General features: G+C 41.9%; 1 protein-coding gene across 1 annotated transcript in view; it reads left to right on the forward strand.

The window, feature by feature from the left end:
• Positions 1 to 1,738: 1,738 nt before the first annotated feature.
• The window catches only part of CHUK (component of inhibitor of nuclear factor kappa B kinase complex), a 32,835-nt gene continuing 14,846 nt past the window's right edge, over positions 1,739 to 19,727 (forward strand). The window contains exons 1-13 of the mRNA XM_069980837.1: positions 1,739 to 1,928; positions 4,768 to 4,862; positions 6,517 to 6,631; positions 7,690 to 7,759; positions 7,866 to 7,954; positions 8,949 to 9,038; positions 9,878 to 10,002; positions 11,377 to 11,484; positions 15,480 to 15,615; positions 15,700 to 15,894; positions 16,196 to 16,298; positions 18,592 to 18,715; positions 18,985 to 19,136. Coding sequence (XP_069836938.1) covers positions 1,824 to 1,928; positions 4,768 to 4,862; positions 6,517 to 6,631; positions 7,690 to 7,759; positions 7,866 to 7,954; positions 8,949 to 9,038; positions 9,878 to 10,002; positions 11,377 to 11,484; positions 15,480 to 15,615; positions 15,700 to 15,894; positions 16,196 to 16,298; positions 18,592 to 18,715; positions 18,985 to 19,136 — 1,507 coding nt within the window. The 5' untranslated portion in view covers positions 1,739 to 1,823. The remainder of the gene's footprint in view (positions 1,929 to 4,767; positions 4,863 to 6,516; positions 6,632 to 7,689; positions 7,760 to 7,865; positions 7,955 to 8,948; positions 9,039 to 9,877; positions 10,003 to 11,376; positions 11,485 to 15,479; positions 15,616 to 15,699; positions 15,895 to 16,195; positions 16,299 to 18,591; positions 18,716 to 18,984; positions 19,137 to 19,727) is intronic.

A 19,727-nucleotide genomic window follows, 5' to 3' on the forward strand; every position in this document is an offset into this window, starting at 1 on the left:
TACACAGTAGTATACACACTATACGCAGTGGTATACACACTATACGCAGTGGTATACACACTATACGCAGTGGTATACACACTATACGCAGTAGTATACACACTATACGCAGTAGTATACACACTATACGCAGTAGTATACACACTATACGCAGTAGTATACAACTATACGCAGTAGTATACACACTATACGCAGTAGTATACACACTATACGCAGTAGTATACACACTATACGCAGTAGTATACACACTATACGCAGTAGTATACACACTATACGCAGTAGTATACACACTATACACAGTAGTATACACACTATACACAGTAGTATACACACTATACGCAGTAGTATACACACTATACACAGTAGTATACACAGTAGTATACACACTATACGCAGTAGTATACACACTATACACACTATACGCAGTAGTATACACACTATACGCAGTAGTATACACACTATACGCAGTAGTATACACACTATACGCAGTAGTATACACAGTAGTATACACACTATACGCAGTAGTATACACAGTAGTATACACACTATACGCAGTAGTATACACACTATACACAGTAGTATACACAGTAGTATACACACTATACGCAGTAGTATACACACTATACGCAGTAGTATACACACTATACGCAGTAGTATACACACTATACACAGTAGTATACACACTATATGCAGTAGTATACACACTATACACAGTAGTATACACACTATACGCAGTAGTATACACACTATACGCAGTAGTATACACACTATACACAGTAGTATACACACTATACGCAGTAGTATACACACTATACGCAGTAGTATACACAGTAGTATACACACTATACGCAGTAGTATACACAGTAGTATACACACTATACGCAGTAGTATACACACTATACACAGTAGTATACACACTATACGCAGTAGTATACACACTATACGCAGTAGTATACACACTATACACACTATACGCAGTAGTATACACACTATACACAGTAGTATACACACTATATGCAGTAGTATACACACTATACACAGTAGTATACACACTATACGCAGTAGTATACACACTATACGCAGTGGTATACACACTATACGCAGTAGTATACACACTATATGCAGTAGTATACACACTATACACAGTAGTATACACACTATATGCAGTAGTATACACACTATACACAGTAGTATACACACTATACACACTATACGCAGTAGTATACACACTATACGCAGTAGTATACACACTATACACAGTAGTATACACACTATATGCAGTAGTATACACACTATACAGCAACAGGTGGTAGCTATACAAGTGGCCAGACACATATACTGTACAAAATGAACGGGCATTACCCTGTAGGTGCGAATCTTTCTAGTAACCTGGCATGTGTTACAATGAGCCCCCCATAATAGCACAGAAGGCCAGCAGTATACAGAAGCGACTATTGATGCACCAGTATGACTGACACACTCCCCCCACACCGCAGAGCGTCCCCCCTGCCCCGGGACCCGCCATCACACACACTATCCCCACACACGGACGGTACATGCTACAGGTAACACACCCCCTGACTTGACGTTCCTCTTGCAGAAGACGCAGTCTACAGCGATGACGTCATCCACTGCGCCCCCCAGGAGAGAAGTGGAGGGGGGAGAAAGCGATGGAAACGAGGCTTGGAACGCATCCGAGGAACGCATGTAGGGTTCACCCTAGCGGCGGAGACCGGAAGTGCTTGTGGTAGATGCGCAGACAGGTGATCGGAAGCAACAGAGGGAGGCGGAAGCGTCCAGCAGTATAGGTGTCCGTACTTATCATGGATCGGCCTCCAGTCCAGCACGGCACGGTCTGCGGGCCATGGGATATGAAAGACCGGCTCGGGACTGGGGGGTTTGGGAACGTATGCTTATACAAGAACCGGGTGAGTGCCTGTATGGTGGCATTATGCTGCTAGCTGGTGCTGGCTGCTGTGTGAGTGTCTGGGGAAAACCCTAACCTCTGCTCTATAGGTGACAGCAGAAAGGGATTCCATGACTCCTGTCATATTATTTACTCTAGTGGTCTCCAACTATTGGAGAACTACAACTCCCATCATGGCCTGACAGCTGAACAACACTGATCTATATCTTATCATGTCCGAATGTAAAAACCTTTCCAGCCCCTTTAAGTAGTTGATCCTGTGAACTTTAGGGACATGTATTTCAATGACCGACGCCTTTCGGCAGTGCCGTGACACTGGTCTCCATGTACACGTCCCTTACAGCGTGCCTATATGAGAGATGTATGGTTAAGGCCCTATTACACAAAGCGATAATCGGCTGATAATTGTGTCATGTTATAAAAGACAACGATCAACCAACATGCACGATGTCGGCTGATCGTTGTCTTTCAACATGTCAAAAGATCAACAATCGTGATAGCAGCGATGTGCGGCCGTTGGTCTGTGCAAAAGGACTGGCGGCAGCGGACCGCCGCTATCTTCTATGAGCTGCCCGGACAATCTGGTTATCCCCCCCCCCCCCCCCCCAGCTCTTACCCGTTTGTGTATTAGTGCCGGCAGCAAGCGGGGAACATAGAGCAAGCGAGCGCTGACTTGTCAGGTTGGCGCTCGTTTGCTTCTCTGAATCGCTCTGTGTAATAGAGGCTTAAGGGTACAAACCCACACACCGTATACACAGCAGATACGCAACAAAAACACAGCAGATTTGAAGCAGATTTGGTGGTGCAGATTTGATGCTGTGTCCAGTTACTTAGATCTAATCTGCTGCGTATTTGTTGCGTGTTTGTTGCGTATTTGCTGCGTATCGCAGCAGTAAATAAGCTGCGTATACGGTGTGTGGGTTTGTACCCTAAGTGTCAGGATCCCCATACAGGGCAAGTACAGTGAATTGCATATAAAGCGCTGTACCACATTACTTAAGCCCCTATTACACGAGCGAAGGAAGCATATCGCTTAAGGTCAAAGCCAATTTTCGTTTTTGCACTTTTGCTTTTTCCACTTGATGTTTAAAAGTCCATAGCGCATTTTTTCACCGAGAGACCCATATGAGCCCTTTTGTTTGCAAAACCAATTGTACTTTGCAATGGCAGGCATTATTTTTCCATAAAATATGTTGCGAAACCGAAAAAAATAATTAGAGCTGTCAAATTGAAAAAAAAAAAAACGGAATTTGTTTGGATTTTGGGGAGTTTTGCAATTACGCAGTTCACCCTGGGGTAAAACTGACTTGTTATGCATGTTCCTCAAGTCGTTACGATTACAACGATATGTAACATGTATAACTTTTATTGTATTTGATGGCTTTTAAAAAATTCAAACCATTGTTAACAAATATATGTTCCTTAAAATCGCTCTATTCCCACACTTTATAACGCTTTTATGCTTTGGTCTATGGGGTTGTGTGAGGTGTTGTGTGAGGTGTTATTTTTTGCGCCATGATCTTTACTTTCATTCGGTACCTTGTTTGCGCATATGTGACTTTTTGATCACTTTTTATTACATTTTTTCTGGATTTGATGCGACCAAAAATGCGCAATTTTGCATTTTGGAATTTTTTTGCGCTGTACCACTAGGCCCAGGCTAAAGCACTGGAGGCGGGCCGACCCACCCTTAGTGGGAGGAAACCCCTTTCCCTCTATGATAGGGCTCCATTGATTCTAATGGAGTCACGTCATGGAGGGGCTGGAGTTTCAGCCCGCCTCCAGTGCTTCAGCCTGGGCCTGGTGGTACAGTCCCTTTAAGAGATGTCAGCAGAGAGCACTGTGTCAGACTGAAAATAAAACATTTCCTGTAGGACATACATCAACTAATAAGTATGGTAAAACTTGAGATTTTTTTTAATAGAAGTAAATTACAAATCTATATAACTTTCTGACCAGTTGATTTGAAAGAAAAAGATTTTCGCTGGACAACCCCTTTAACTCTAGGTTCTGAGTCTACATTGCAGAACACTTCTGATGGTTGTTTTTTTAAACTTTCTGTGGGTACAAGGGTTTTCCCACCAGGTAAAGTTAGTAAGTAATGGCTAGGATATGACCTGTCTTTATGACTGGTTGTGGTCTGTGCTCTTGTAAACCCCCTGCCATGATCATGAGAATGACAGGGAGGCATCACTTATGTTTCCACCCCCAATGGTTTTTTCTCACCGCACAAAACGTATGCCAGTCTGCAGCCCATTCCTTTTTACAGATTGTGGGGATTTTTTCAAAGTTAAAATTAGTCTAGATGTCATTGCTGAGACTCCACTCGATTTTAGGATTTATAGCTGGGGTGCTTGACTGAGACAGACTTTTATAGAAAGTCTATGGGACTGTCTCCTGTTGTGTGCACAAAGTGAGAAGTAGTAGTGCTCGGCCTGTGTTAGCTGAGGTGTTCCATCTGGTTGTAAAGTTACTCAACTGTTTTAACACAATATATGTAAATTTGTGTTATATGGTAAGTCGAAGGGATATTCTGGTTTAGTTGGAAACTAAACCGCCAGCTGCTGTAACTGTAAAATCACAAAGTGGAGTATACTCGCCTCTCCCAATCCAGTGTCAGTGCTCCAGTCTATCCTGCTGACAGACCAGAGCACTGGTGCTTGATCAGGTAAAGTGAGTAAGCCGAAACTTAGAGCCCTAGCAGGCTGCAGCTTAGTTTTTAAGTAAATGGGAATACTCCTGGCAAATTGTCCATATTGTTTTATCTCTATCTCTGGAATGTTATTTTTTTATAATTCTACCATTAGCATTATTGTAATCTTTGTTCTTCTCTCGTTCAGGACACTGGAGATCTAATAGCTATTAAATCATGTCGCTTGGAGCTCAGTTCAAAGAACAAGGACAGATGGTGTCAGGAGATTCAGATAATGAAAAGGTTAAGCATTTTCTTTGTGTTTAAAAGACCTTTTATAGGCATTTTGGTTGTCTAAAAGGGATTTGCGCCTTTTACAGTAAATTTTTTTGTTAGATCCTCTGACCATAAGCTGATCATCGATTGTACTACTGCTTGGAATCGCAATGAATCAGCCGTAGTCTACTGGAAAACCTGACTGCAATTGTTTAAATGCTATAGACACCTTTTTTAAAAAAAATTCATGCTTTCTGTTTACAGTGCATATTCAAGTTCTCAGGTCTTTATTAAAAAAAAATGCTTCATTTTTCTTCTATAGCATCTGCAGTTTGCTATGCGATTGCTGCTTTTTTTTTTTTTTTTTTTTTTTGCATTAAATCTTTTTTATGAAAAATAGCAAGAAACAGACAGTTACAGAAATAAACGCCAAAATAAATGCAAATATTTTCGGACACAGCCCAAATAACCAATCAAATGCAGTCAACGCGCCGGTCATAGTGATTCTCAAATAAGTGAGAGAAGATGAAAGTCCAATGTGCAACTGGTGTGTACACATAGCATGTTGACCCTAATAAAACAATACCTAGGGAGACCTGGGAAATTCAGTAAGAGGGAGTAGAAGTAAAGACAAAAAGGAAGAGAATAGGGAATTTAGAGGAGAGAGAGTTTAGTTTGAGGGTGTGTGGTTCCCTATATATATATATATATATATATATATATATATATATATATATATATATATCCCCTACTCCCATTGGACAGGAAACAGGACCACTGGACCTTTAAAAGAATCGCATCGCCTCACCACCACTAGTTACTGTTTCCTGTCCAATGGGAGCAGGATGTGGAGGATACTCTCCTTCTGCATGGACCTTGTAAGAAGGACTGGCGATCACTGGTACAAGGTTTTCACTAACCAGCTTCCCGGGGCGTCTCTGCCCTAAAGTCTGGCTCCAGCACCCGCACCTCCAGAGGAACGGGTCCCTGCTTGTCCTCCTGGCCCCTCGGGAGTCCCCTAGTGGCCCGCTCCTTCCTCCAAGCCCGGCTGGCTTGTGCGCACTGTGGCGGGGACGTAGTAACGTCAGAGGTGTTTCCCTCTGGACGCGGCAACTATCATGCAGCGTGTGCGTGCTGCCCGAAGAGGAACATGTGACATCACGGGGGTTTCCTTCCAGGGGCCCTTATTGCTTTGGCCAAATGTTCTATAACCAGTGCTTAAAGCATAGGTGATTGGGGAAATCCTTGCCTAGTGCCCGAACTGGATTGTTCTCCTCTATCTACAGTCTATGTGCGCTGCCTCCAAGATTTCTCTCCTCTGTCCACTCCTCTTTGAATTGGTGTGTAACCAGCAAAAAATAAAAAAATTAGAAGCCAAATAATTTTTTAATTAACAAATGTAACTACCTTCACAATTTATGTTAAAGTGATAAAGACTTGGGCACACCTGGTAGAGATCTCTATTGGCACAGGCACATAAGACGGAGATGTCGCTCACTGACCCGAATATCGTAAAAAAAGAAAACAGAAAATGAAAACTAATTAAGAAGAAAAACATGAATTAAATTGTGGTGGTTTATTAGCTAGCAAATTTGTGCTATTTTATGAGCGTGCCTGCACCTCATTCCACTTACTGTGTTGTTATTTTTTTTAGTGATTATTATTTTTATTTTTTTTTCAGGTTGAATCATCCTAATGTTGTTAAGGCATGTGAGGTGCCACCAGAGATGGACGTTATGGTGAATTCTGTGCCACACTTGGCAATGGAGTACTGTTCAGGAGGAGACTTGCGAAAAGTATGTTAAATCCACCAACTCATTAATTCTTAATCAATTTTTTCCTCCCTTATATTATTGTACATGTAATTTGTACATTACCAGAAAGTGAACGAATTAATACCAGCTTCCACATCCTGAACCTTGTAAGGTGTGAAAGGTATTCAGCATCCGGAAAGTTCATCTATGCTACAAACCCTGTTTATGCTGCCAATTGAAATGTTATAATCAATTCTAACTGATCCCATTGAGTGACTTTCACCCCTTCAGGACCAGGCTAATTTTTCGTTTTTGCGTTTTCGTTTTTTCCTCCTTGTACTTAAAAGGCCATAGCAGTTGCATTTTTACACGTACAGATCCACATGAGCCCTTAATTTTTGCATCACTAATAGTACTTTGCAATGACAGGCTGAATTTTTGCATAAAATATACTGCAAAATCAGAAAAAAAATTATATGCGCGGTGAAATTTAAAAAAAACAACAATTCTTTTTCTTTGGGGGGACTTCGTTTTTACGCTGTGTGTCCTATGGAAAAGCTGACATGTTATGTATGTTCCTCAAGTCGTTATGATTACAACGATATGTAACTTGTATAAGCGGCCTGTCTGAACTGACAGACTGCTCAGCCAATCACTGGCAGCGGCTGTCCCGGCCAGTGATTGGCTGAGCAGTCTGTCAGTTCAGACAGGCTGCTCCGAAGCTGCTGCGGCACGGGACTGGGAGAAGAAGACCTGCGTCTGGACAAGTAATGTATGATGTTTTGAAATCGTCGGTCGCCCGCCACGCCCGCTATTCCACGTAGCGATGCGTGCCGTTGATTTTAGGTTTGAACCTAAATGAACGGTCAGCCGATGACACGATCGTCGGCTGATTGTTCTCTCTATTCCACGGAGCGATAATCGGCCGATTATCGCTCCGTGGAATAGACCCCTTACTTGCCTGTGATGATGATTATGAGATCTTTATTATAATAAACTTGTCAGAGAACTGTTGAGTTGGAATTTTCTGATACTTCAGTCTAATAGTAACATATTGCTCTATATTTCTTATGCATTTCGTTTTCTTCTTTTCACTTAAGCTTTTGAACAAGCCAGAAAACTGCTGTGGTTTAAAGGAAAGTCAAGTACTGAATATATTAAGTGATATTGGTATGTATTCCCCTTACGGGGCTCCAGCTATAGGTCCATCCTTCTTGCTCTATTGTAATGGATTTTCTTACTATACAAAATATTTATTCTTTTGACTGTTGTTTAGGCTTTGGAATTCAGTATCTACATGAAAATCGTATTATACACAGAGACTTGAAACCAGAAAATATTGTGCTGCAAGAGGTTAATGGAAAGGTAAACTAAGACTGCTACAGATTAGGTCAGGGGTGTCAAACTCTGGTCCATGGAGTAATTATATTTGGCCCGCTGTGTAAAATCAACTAATCTGCTAGAGAGCGCCCCCTGGTACATACTGCCTTTACATAGGACCCCATACATCTAATGCAAGCTCTATATACACCAGATGTGAGCCTCTAACTACTCTAGGGCGTTAGAGTACTTAGGAGTGCACATCAGATTCCAGTATTCATCCACATCCAAAAGATTAAAATACTTATTCGCCACTGTCATCCGCCTACCACACATACCCAGAGGCATCCTAAGTTACACATGAGTTCTCTGTTGACATTGGCGGAAGTTTCCCTTCCCAAGACCAACCATCTACCCTGGCAAGGCATCTCCTGTTATACATTGCCGGGAACACCACACACCAGTCTCACACAGCTTGAGGAGTGCTTCCTTCTCAATGTGACTGATAAATATTGCCTCTTAACCTTCCCTTCACCCTGCCCTATACCTATCTAAACCATTTGTTTTGCTTATGCTTGTACTTACCTATCCATTACCAGTTGTCTGCTAAGAGTAACAATAAGGTTGTTTATGCCCTCCCTCTTCCAGATCAGACCTAGAGTGGGTCCTAGACACACTTAGCAATGCATGTTCATATATTTGCAAAAACAGAGCAAGCCCTGTCCCCAGGTTGTGTGTGGTATTGAAATTCAGCTCTAGTCACTTTAATGGAGCTGAGCTGCAAAGAAAAAAGAAAGTGGCCATGTTTTTCTATGCATGTATTAAGCAAGTATGTTTTAATATGAAAAGATCTCCCCCATTGTGCACAGTATTTTTTCAGTAAATATAAGGTTGGCCCACCACTTTTTCCAGGTTTTTAATTTTGGCCCAGTGTGTATTTGAGTTTGACACCCCTAAGATAGATGATGAAATAATAAAATGTGGTATGAAACCTTTTTGACGTTATTATTACTACTTGTAATATTATTTGTTGTTGTAGATGGTGTACAAAATAATAGATTTAGGATATGCCAAGGACCTTGATCAGGGAAGCCTCTGTACCTCTTTTGTAGGAACGCTACAATATTTGGTATGTATGTTGTACTACTATGTTCTTCCTTTTTTCCAGCCTTAACCATTTTACACTTAGGGACATAGTACTTCTTAGAGAGAATACTTCTTGTCTAATGCTTGCTGCGCATAGAATATGATTTTTATTTTATTTATAATACTATGTTACTTGTGTTTGTCAGAACTATAAAAACACATTAATCACATATCCACAGTGTTTTTGGTATACTTTGTTGCTTTTTCTGAAAACCATTGGAGAGCGTATGACCATGTCATGCCCCTCGGATATCAGCCATATCCAGATATGACATCCAAAAGTAAACAGTGGAGCAGTGAGAGAATTCCATTCAGACCATTTGAATAATAAATTTTATTTGAAATTTGATCAAACGTAAAAGCACGTATATTTGTTAGCTGTTTAGCCGCAGAGACATGTACACTGAATCTTACAGGTCTTCGGAACCCTGGGTTGAAAGAAAAAATGGCAGACTTATGGACTACTGTGTAGAGTGTGTGGGGACAGCACACATATGTTAAGGCCAGAATAGTGAAAACCGCACTGTAGCTCCAGTGACATAACGGCAATGCTTCAAACCCTTTGAGGTCCTTTTTCAAGTAAATGAGTGTTGTCTAATTGTTTAAGCCCCATTAAAAACGCTAAATCTGCAGAAGTACTTCAACAGGTTCATTTGTTTGATTCTGTCCCCACCAACTTTATTATAAGCCATATTATTAGAGGTGACCGTGTTTCTATGTATTTTCTTTTAACAAACATAATTAAGAAAACATGCAGAAAGACGGTAAACCTTTTAGCGTGAAGATTTTTAGATGTTCTCTTTTCTTATCTTTTAACAAAAGGCTCCTGAGCTTTTTGAGAACAAGCCATACACTGTGACTGTAGATTACTGGAGCTTTGGGACCATGATTTTTGAATGCATATCTGGCTTCCGACCATTCCTGCATAACATGCAGCCTTTTACTTGGTGAGTAACTCTTACGATCTTAGACTTGCCTAAACGTTGAACTTTGAGTAATAGTTTTGTTTTTTCCAAAAATATTTAAGATGCTTTTTTGCTTGCTTATATATTGCAGCATAAACTGTTAAGGGTTTAGTATATGCTTTGTGTATCCCTTGCATGTATATAGAAAAGGCAAAAGAAAGCCGCGGCAACTCACCGTTCTGTAGTCTATTTCTTCTTTATTGGAAGTACAATCTTGTACATAGATAAAGCATCAGGGGGGTGTAGGGGAGGACAACAGTGAGTTGCCACAGCTTTTTTTTCTATTTACATGCATTGGACTCTTTGCTGTGCTAGCCGCTGAACACCACCTGCTGCATTAACTCTTTCAATAGCACCTCTCTGGACACACAGATAGCAGAGGTAGTGCCGAGTGTAACTTCTCCTTGTTACACTGCTTTGTGTATCCCTATTTTTATTTTATTTTGGTTTTTTTTGAAGGCTTATACCTGTTTTAGAAGATGTGGCATGTATGGCTTGCCTGTTGCCTTAATTCCTGTTTCCCCTTCTGATATGGTTCCTTAGTTCAGCTTACATTTCCCATGGTTCCTCTGGTTTTGCAGAGACAGCGGGGGGGGGGGGGGGGGGGGGTTCATCACTACATCTGCCCTAAGTCCCATCGTAATGCAGCAAGTGATCAACTTCTGTCCCCTAGCTATATGTGATGCACATTTAGTCTGTCTTTCTACTGTGACCCTTATACACAAGAGAGCAGTGTCAGGCTCCATCATATAGAATTTGTTTACAGCAGATCAAGACAGACATTATTACTCATTGTGTGGACAGCAACATGCTCTAAATGGGGAGACATACAGGTAGAGCAGGATGGAGAGGTGTGAACTGCCAGAAGGCATCTGATAGGGGATGTCATCCTGTAGTTCACAGGAAGGCAGCTACACAGAAGAGGCCATTTTCTGGTGGTGTGAGTAATGGTCACATGGCTTGCTGCAGTAATGAAATGTATAGATATAGCTAAGCTGGCACAAGAGATCATACTACGGGAACAGTGATGGTAAGTTAGCAATATGTTGGCAAAAAGTAAGTGTTCTTTAAAAAAAAAAAAAATCCTTTAAAAGACAGAGATATATGGCAATGAGACCCGTTCAAATGTTAAACTGCTTTTCTCTGTATGTGACCAGCAGAATATGTGCCCTCAAGCCATGAGGTTATCTTAGTCTCTTTGGGAATATGTATGTATTGGCAGTAGAGTCTACCTAAATTTTAAATAGTAAGATCCATTGGAACTTGTATCATATATAATATGTGTGTGGATATCTATCTATATATTTTTAATACTGTTATCAGCAACCTAATCTATACAAAATTCTGTTCTTGAAGGCATGAGAAGATCAAGAAGAAGGACCCTAAACACATCTATGCTTATGAAGAGATGTCGGGAGAAATTAGATTCAGCACACACCTGCCCCAGCCCAATAATTTGTGCAGGTACGTTCCTAGTTATAGTAAAAATATTCTTACATTTAGCAAACAGTAGGGCTGGGCGATAATGGCCTAAATCAATATCGCGGTTTATCGCACATGTAGCTGCGGTAACGATAATTGAACGATAATTATGACACGCCCCTTTGTAAGCCACACCCACTTGTCTGTGCCAAACTCAGGATATTTTGTTTAAAAAAAAAAATTTACTTTCTGAGCAGCAACACAAGTCTATTTGTCATTATTAGGGGTCTCAGCAGAGTTAGGGTATGTTCACATCTTGTTTTTCTCCACACATCGGGCTACACGTCAGGAATCAGTGAAAAAAGGATGTGGACGCACAGCCCGACGTGCGGGCGATGGCCACATTGACTTTAATGAGCAGGACGGAGTCATTATGTGACTGTGTTCTACTCATTTGCTGGACGTACACGGCTTTTGTGCAAGACTCAAAAGAGTGGTCAACCAGATCCTGCACAACAGCCGTGTACGTCCGGCAAATGAGCAGAACACAGACACGTAATGACTCCGTCCTGCTCATTAAAGTCAATGTGGTCGTCATGTGGCTGTCGTCCGCACGTCCGCATCCTTTTTTCACTGATTCCTGACGTGTAGCCCGACGTGTGGAGAAAAATGAGATGTGAACATACCCTTATACAGCTCTATACACACACAGGAGGGGGGACAGGTCTGTATACACACACAGGAGGGGGGACAGGTCTGTATACACACACAGGAGGGGGGACAGGTCTGTATACACACACAGGAGGGGGGACAGGTCTGTATACACACACAGGAGGGGGGACAGGTCTGTATACACACACAGGAGGTGGGGACAGGTCTGTATACACACAGGAGGGGGGACAGGTCTGTATACACACACAGGAGGGGGGACAGGTCTGTATACACACAGGAGGGGGGACAGGTCTGTATACACACACAGGAGGGGGGACAGGTCTGTATACACACACAGGAGGTGGGGACAGGTCTGTATACACACAGGAGGGGGGACAGGTCTGTATACACACACAGGAGGGGGGACAGGTCTGTATACACACACAGGAGGGGGGACAGGTCTGTATACACACACAGGAGGGGGGACAGGTCTGTATACACACACAGGAGGGGGGACAGGTCTGTATACACACACAGGAGGTGGGGACAGGTCTGTATACACACACAGGAGGTGGGGACAGGTCTGTATACACACACAGGAGGGGGGACAGGTCTGTATACACACACAGGAGGGGGGACAGGTCTGTATACGCACAGGAGGGGGGACAGGTCTGTATACACACACAGGAGGTGGGGACAGGTCTGTATACACACACAGGAGGTGGGGACAGGTCTGTATACACACACAGGAGGGGGGACAGGTCTGTATACACACAGGAGACAACTGAGACAGCTCTGCTATGCTCTGTGTACATAGAGAACTGAGAAACCGCTGCCTCCTTTAGCCTCTGCCTCGGGTGTCAGTGATAAGAGACGAGCACGGCAGCTAAACAAGACAGCGGCTCCTCCGTGCAGTAACCTGCTGCTACACAGACACTGTCCCATCAATCCTTATCTGACCTGGGGGAGATGATCTACAACCCTGTGGCTGGAGAGTGTACCTCCCGGAGACTGGTGACGGGGGAGGGCTGTGTGGACGGCAGCGGCACATAGTAGGAAGAGGTTACCTCATGAGAGCTGCTGTTACACAGAGGGGGAGAGTTGTGGCTGCGCACATTGACTGGAGCCTCTGGAACCGCTCTGGCTCCAGGTCACTGCTCTGCGCGGCAATTGCCCTGTTTGAAAAGACGGGTCCCGGCAGTGACAGGAGGGGGAGGGGGCAGAGCGGTCATCCGGTCCTCGGCTCTGTGCTGCATGCGCTTACCGGGGAGAGAGGCCCAGGCGGGGAGCGCAGGACACTTAGAGGCTGCACTTGGCCAATGATCCCTCATTCGATCTGCTGCAGCCACATCCTGCCTGGCTGCCGGCATCCCTGCGTCGCTGCTCAGCACACAAACATGTGAAATACCGCAGATACCGTCCTGGCAAAGTTGAGGTCGGTTAACCGACGCCAGAGACGGTATCGGTATTTTCACGGTATACCGCCCAGCCCTAGCAAACAGGTTATTAAATAAGAGAAACTATCAGTAGGTTAGAAGCATCTAACCTGCTGATTAGAGAGGAGTGCAACTCGAGCATGACGGAGTTGGATGCTGCCCTAGGGAATCCTGGATAATATGAATACAGCCTATGGCTGTATCCATGTTTTCCAGGACTCCCTAGGACTATATCCAACTTTGCCAGACATCGTTATTCAAATGCAGAGTGATCTAACTTGTTTGAGTTGCGCTTATCTGTAGTACACGGGGAGGGTGAAGGACATTTTCTTACCATTATGCTTGATGCCACTTTCAGGATATTAGCAGTTTAATATGCTAATGAGGCATTTTGGTGCAATTGGGGCAAGGCTACTGCCCTCAGTGGACCGTTCAGCCTTGGCTGTCCCATCCCTCCTAACAAATACTATTTAGGAGGGGCAAAGGATGGTAGCCCCACCCCTGGTGCACCAAAATGCCTCAATAGCATATTAGATAAACTGCTAATTTCCTAAGAGTCGCGCAGAGGATGAAGGTAAGAAACTTGTCTTTATCCTCAATGCCCCATGTTTCTCTTCAAAGTTATTTCTAATATGTAAATGATGAAAGTGAATCACTTTGTAAATGCAGTTAACACATGCACACAGCATGGAAAACTTTGTGCAGTAGAAACGCAGCCTGTGTAAGTCCTGTAATCGTGACTTGCAGCATCATAAATATAAGTTATGATGCAGTGAGCTCGCGAAAGCTTTGTCAGTTTGATCGAGTATTAGGCTGGGTTTGCAATGCGTTTTTGCAATCTGTTTATTTTTTTAAATGGATGCATTTGTGTGCAAAAGAATCAAAACGTATCTTTTTTTAACGGACTCAAAAATTAGGTCGATTACAACTTTGTGTACGGTAAAAAAACGGATACGTTTTGATCCCTTTTTCTTTATAATGGAAGTCAATGGAAAAACGGATAAAAACATGCACACAAGGGCATACATTTTTTTTAATCTGCTGTTACATAGTTAATACGGTTGAAAAAAGACACATGTCCATCAAGTTCAACCAAAAACCAAGTTCATCCGTTTTTTTTTGTTTTTGTTTTGCAAAAAAACGGATTGCAAAAACGTAGTGTGAACCCAGCCTAACTCTGGCTGTCTGTTAGTCTGTGGCTGTATTTGCCAGTGTACGCATCAGTGTCAGTCAGTGGTGAGGAAGTGGAAGGAACATTGGACTCCTGTATCCACCATACATATAAATAGCAAAGCAGCTATGTGCTGTGTGGATCTGTCACAGAAACTTTAAGTTGACAAATCTATGAAAACAATAGAGGTTGCTGCTTATTGCTCCTGTACTTTTCCAATGTCTCATGCAGTATCTTGTAAATGTAATTGTATTGATTGTCACTTTAGAATTGGCTTCCCGCAGTGACAGTGTACCGTCAGTGATGTTAAACGAGCATTAGGCTGCATTCACCTACTAGTCATATAGTTGCTTAGATGGAAAAAAAAGCACTCATCCGCTTATACAGCATCCCATGCCACATTAACCTATATTAAAGCTTCATAGTGTCATTTACATGCTGCCATTGTATTTTTCCTATATTGATATCTGAATTGATTTTACTTCTAGAATTAATCAGGACAGAAAATAAATGTAAATCTATATTCAAAGTTTATTTATGAATAAGCTTTTAGTAAAGTCCATATGTGATTCTGTAGACTCCCAGTGTTGCTTGAAAAGGATCAGTGAACAAAAGGGTTAAAAAAATGGCAAGTACTGGTTGTTGCAGTCAGATGTGAATGGAAAGAAGTGACATTGATTTACTGATACAAATAGGAATATGGAAGCTGTTATATGAATTTGGATCACAGTGAAGCTATTCATATGATGACGTTTATCTTTTCTACCCTTTTTATGTAGCATCATGGTAGAGGAGTTAGAGAAATGGTTACAACTGGTTCTGAACTGGGACCCTGAACAACGAGGTGGGGGCCTGGATAAGGAAACTAGACGCCCTCTATGTTTTGTGCTGATGGATCAGATTCTGAATCTTAAGGTACCTCCTTGGTCTCAATTGTAGTTAAAGTGTGTGAGAAATCTGTATTGGATATTCATGGCTTATTCCTTTTTTCCCTTAAAGATTGTGCACATTTTGAACATGACATCTGCCAAGATTTTGTCCTTTCTCCTGCAACCAGAAGAAAGTTTGCACTCCTTGCAGTCTCGCATTGAAAGAGAGACTGGAATAGCCACATGTAACCAAGAATTGCTGCTTGAGATGGGAGTATCTCTTGATCCCAGGAAGTCTGCATCCCAATGTGTAATAGATGGAGTGGTAAGATATAAAACAGCTCATATGCAATAGATCAGTACATATTTTTCATATTTTATGTAGCTCTTATTGTTGAGTGTGTTTGTTTTTACCTTGTTAGATGGTTTCTGCCATTAAGGTAGTGTTCTTTGCCATAAAAGAATGGTGTTACTTTTTCTATACCCTTATTTTTATATTTTTTTTTAATGGCAAGGGCTCTTACATGGGGTCTCAGTCCCCATGAAGAAAATAGTTCTGTTTCTGACATCTATGCACATACTACTTTATGTTAATTTAATAACATACTATTTTTTTCTGTACATAGAGAGGTTGGGACAGCTACATGGTATATTTGTTTGACAAAAGTAAAACTGCTTATGAAGGACCCTTTCAACCAAGGCACCTGTCGGAGTGTGTGAATTATATTGGTAAGTGTAACGCAATAATTATTAGACACAGAAAATAGTTATGCAGTATGGCTCTAGTTAAAGAGTAATAGGTTATTATTACACTGTATTTTGAGATAAACACACATATATATATATATATATATATATATATATATATATATATATATATATATATATTATATTATATTCTTTGTAGTTTAGTAATAAAAGCTCTCGCCCTTTAACCTCTTAAGGACATATGACGTACCGGTACGTCATATGTCCGCACTTGCACTTCAAAGCGGGGCCGCGCGGCGGCCCCGCTTTGAAGTGCCGCGATCCCGGGTGCCGCGAGTAGCCCGGGACCGCTGCTATTAGCGGGCACGGTCTGATCGCCGTGCCCGCTAATTAGCTAATCTGAGGCAACGTTTCCCTGGTGTCTAGTGGGGGAGATCGCTCCTCGGGGACCTTGTCCCGGAGGAGCGATCTCCGTTACTGATGGCGGCCGGGGACGCGTCCAAGATGGCGCCGTCCTCGGCTCGGCACTCGTTCGTTTTCGGCTGCAGCAGCCGAAAGCAAACGAGTGCCGATCTCATGGATCTCTGCAGCATATCTATGCTGCAGAGATCTCAATGAGAGATCCAAGTGTATATACTAGAAGTCCCCTAGGGGGGCTTCTAGTATATGTGTAAAAAAAAAAAATAAAGTGTTGTTAATAGTAAAAATCCCCTCCCCTAATAAAAGTCTGAATCACCCCCCTTTTCCCAGGTTTTAAATAAAAGTAAACAAATAAATAAATAAACATGTTTGGTATCGCCGCGTGCGTAATCGCCCGAACTATTAATTAATCACATTCCTGATCTCGTACGGTAAACGGCGTCAGCGCAAAAAAATCCCAAAGTGCAAAATTGCGCATTTTTGGTCGCATCAAATTCAGAAAAAATGTAATAAAAAGCTATCAAAAAGTCGTATATGCGCAATCAAGGTACCGATAGAAAGATCACATCATGGCGCAAAAAATTACACCTCGCACAGCCCCATAGACCAAAGGATAAAAGCGCTATAAGCCTGGGAATGGAGCGATTTTAAGGAACGTATATTGGTTAACAACGGTTTGAATTTTTTACAGGCCATCAGATACAATATAAGTTATACATGTTATATATCGTTTTAATCGTAACAACTTGAGGAACATGCATAACAAGTCAGTTTTACCCCAGGGCGAATGGCATAAAAACACATTTCCCCCAAATAAAAGAAATGCAGTTTTTTTGTTCAATTTCATCACACTTTGAATTTTTTTCTGGTTTCGCAGTGTACTTTATGCAAAAATTCAGCCTGTAATTGCAAAGTACAATTAGTGACGCAAAAAATAAGGGGTCATGTGGGTTTCTAGGTGGAAAAATGCAAGTGCTATGACCTTTTAAACACAAGGAGGAAAAACCGAAAACGTAAAAACGAAAATGGGCCATGTCCTTAAAGGGTTAAAGGGGTAGTGCACCAAAAAAATGTTTTCTTTCAATTCAACTGCTGCCATGAAGTGCCAGAGATTTGTAATTTACCTCTATTAAAAAAATCTCAAGCCTTCCAGTACTTATCAGCTGCTGTGTGTCCAGCAGGAAGTGGTGTTTTCTTTCCTGTCTGACACAGTGCTCTCTGTTGCCTCCCCTGTCCATGTCAGAAACTGTCCAGAGAAGTAGCAAATACCCATAGAAAACCTCTCCTGCTCTCCAGACTGGAAATAATACCACTTCCTGCTGGGCATACAGCAGCTGATAAGTACTGGAAGGCTTGAGATTTTTTAATAGAAGTAAATTACAAATCTCTGGCACTTCATGGCAGCAGTTGATTTGAAAGAAAAAAAAATTTGTTGCCCTACCCCTTTAAAGGGAACCTGGAACAGTAAACCTTTAGCCTAAAGAGTTACCCCCTTGAAGCAGCAGCTGTCTGCTTCTTACTGCAATGATTTCTTTATGTAGCGATACACTATACGCTAGGACAAACGCTGTTCACTGTGTATGGCTGTGCTGAACAGCTCATCGGCCCAGATTCCAGCTGTCTGCACCCCACCAATTAGTTACTGATGAGCTATGTGGATAGCTCATCAATACATTTTGCCCAGAAAACCCCTTTAAGACTGTCCAGTCTGTGTGTTCCTTTTTACAGTAGCCAAAAAGTTTCAGCCTATATGAACATTGTTATAACAGTGTTGGTTTTACATTTCTTCCACACTTGAATTCATAGTAAAATAGTGTATGAAGCACGACCCCGATGTATACTCTGTGTGTTTCCTTTGTTGGTTTATGACATATCCTTTCCTTATTTAACACAGTACAGGATAGCAAAGCTCAGCTTCCCATCCTGCAGCTTCGTAAGGTGTGGGCAGAAGCTGTCCATTATGTGTCTGGCTTGAAGGAGGACTACAGTCGCCTGTTTCAAGGCCAAAGAGCAGCCATGTAAGTACCCACTAACAAGAATGTGTAAAGCATCACTGTCACTTAAAAAAATAACTCTTGACATTCCATAGAGACAGGTCACAAGTTTTAACCAGTCAGGGTCTGGGCATTCAGATCCTATTAGTTGCTAGAATAAGCCTGGTCACTCATTCTGAACCCACACCCTCACCAGTCTGACATTTAAAAAACTTTTCTTAATTGTTAGTGACACTCTAATAAATATTCTAGTGTAAGTTGTTTTCTATGGTAACATTACTTATGTTTTTAAGGCTTAGTTTACTGCGCTACAATACCAATCTAACGAAGATGAAAAATACAATGGTGTCTGCCTCTCAGCAATTAGATGCCAAGCTACAGTTCTTCAAAAAAAGCATTGAGATTGACCTGGAACGCTACAGCGATCAAATGGCGTATGGAATCTGTGAGTTACATGGGTAACATATTGTGTTGCATGTATGCTGCAAACATGCTTTAACTTTTAGAGATGAGGAAATGCAACAGTCCGTAAAGAGTAGAAAGACGTGGCACTCGCCCCTCCTTGAAGTTTTCAAGTGTAGTTCTTTATTTGCGTGTAGAAAAATACATAAAAGCAGACAGACAACACAAGAGGACGCCTAGCGAAGCAGCTACAGCTGTTTCTTGCCTGTACGACACTTCATCACGGCTGCGTAATGGCGTCATAAATAGTGCAACCTACTAAATTAGCATAAACATGAAATGTAATTAAAAACATGATTAAAAACAAATCATAAGAAGGCATTAAATTCGTTTTCATTGTTGAGACCTAGAGGACCTGTGGCTTCGAAGTGTGCTATAAGAAATGCTTCTCTTTTAAGCAACACTGAATGCCTGTCTCCGCCTCTTTCGGGTACGTTTATCTTCTCTAGTCCTGCAAACCTCAGTAGTTTCTTATTCCCACTATGACACTTATTAACATGCTCGATAAGTTTAGTTGCTCCCTTGCCTGATGTTATGGAATAAAGATGTTCTCTTATTCTATGAAATAATTTTC

This window comes from Dendropsophus ebraccatus, chromosome 8 (assembly GCF_027789765.1).
Source record: "Dendropsophus ebraccatus isolate aDenEbr1 chromosome 8, aDenEbr1.pat, whole genome shotgun sequence".
NCBI lineage: Eukaryota > Metazoa > Chordata > Amphibia > Anura > Hylidae > Dendropsophus > Dendropsophus ebraccatus.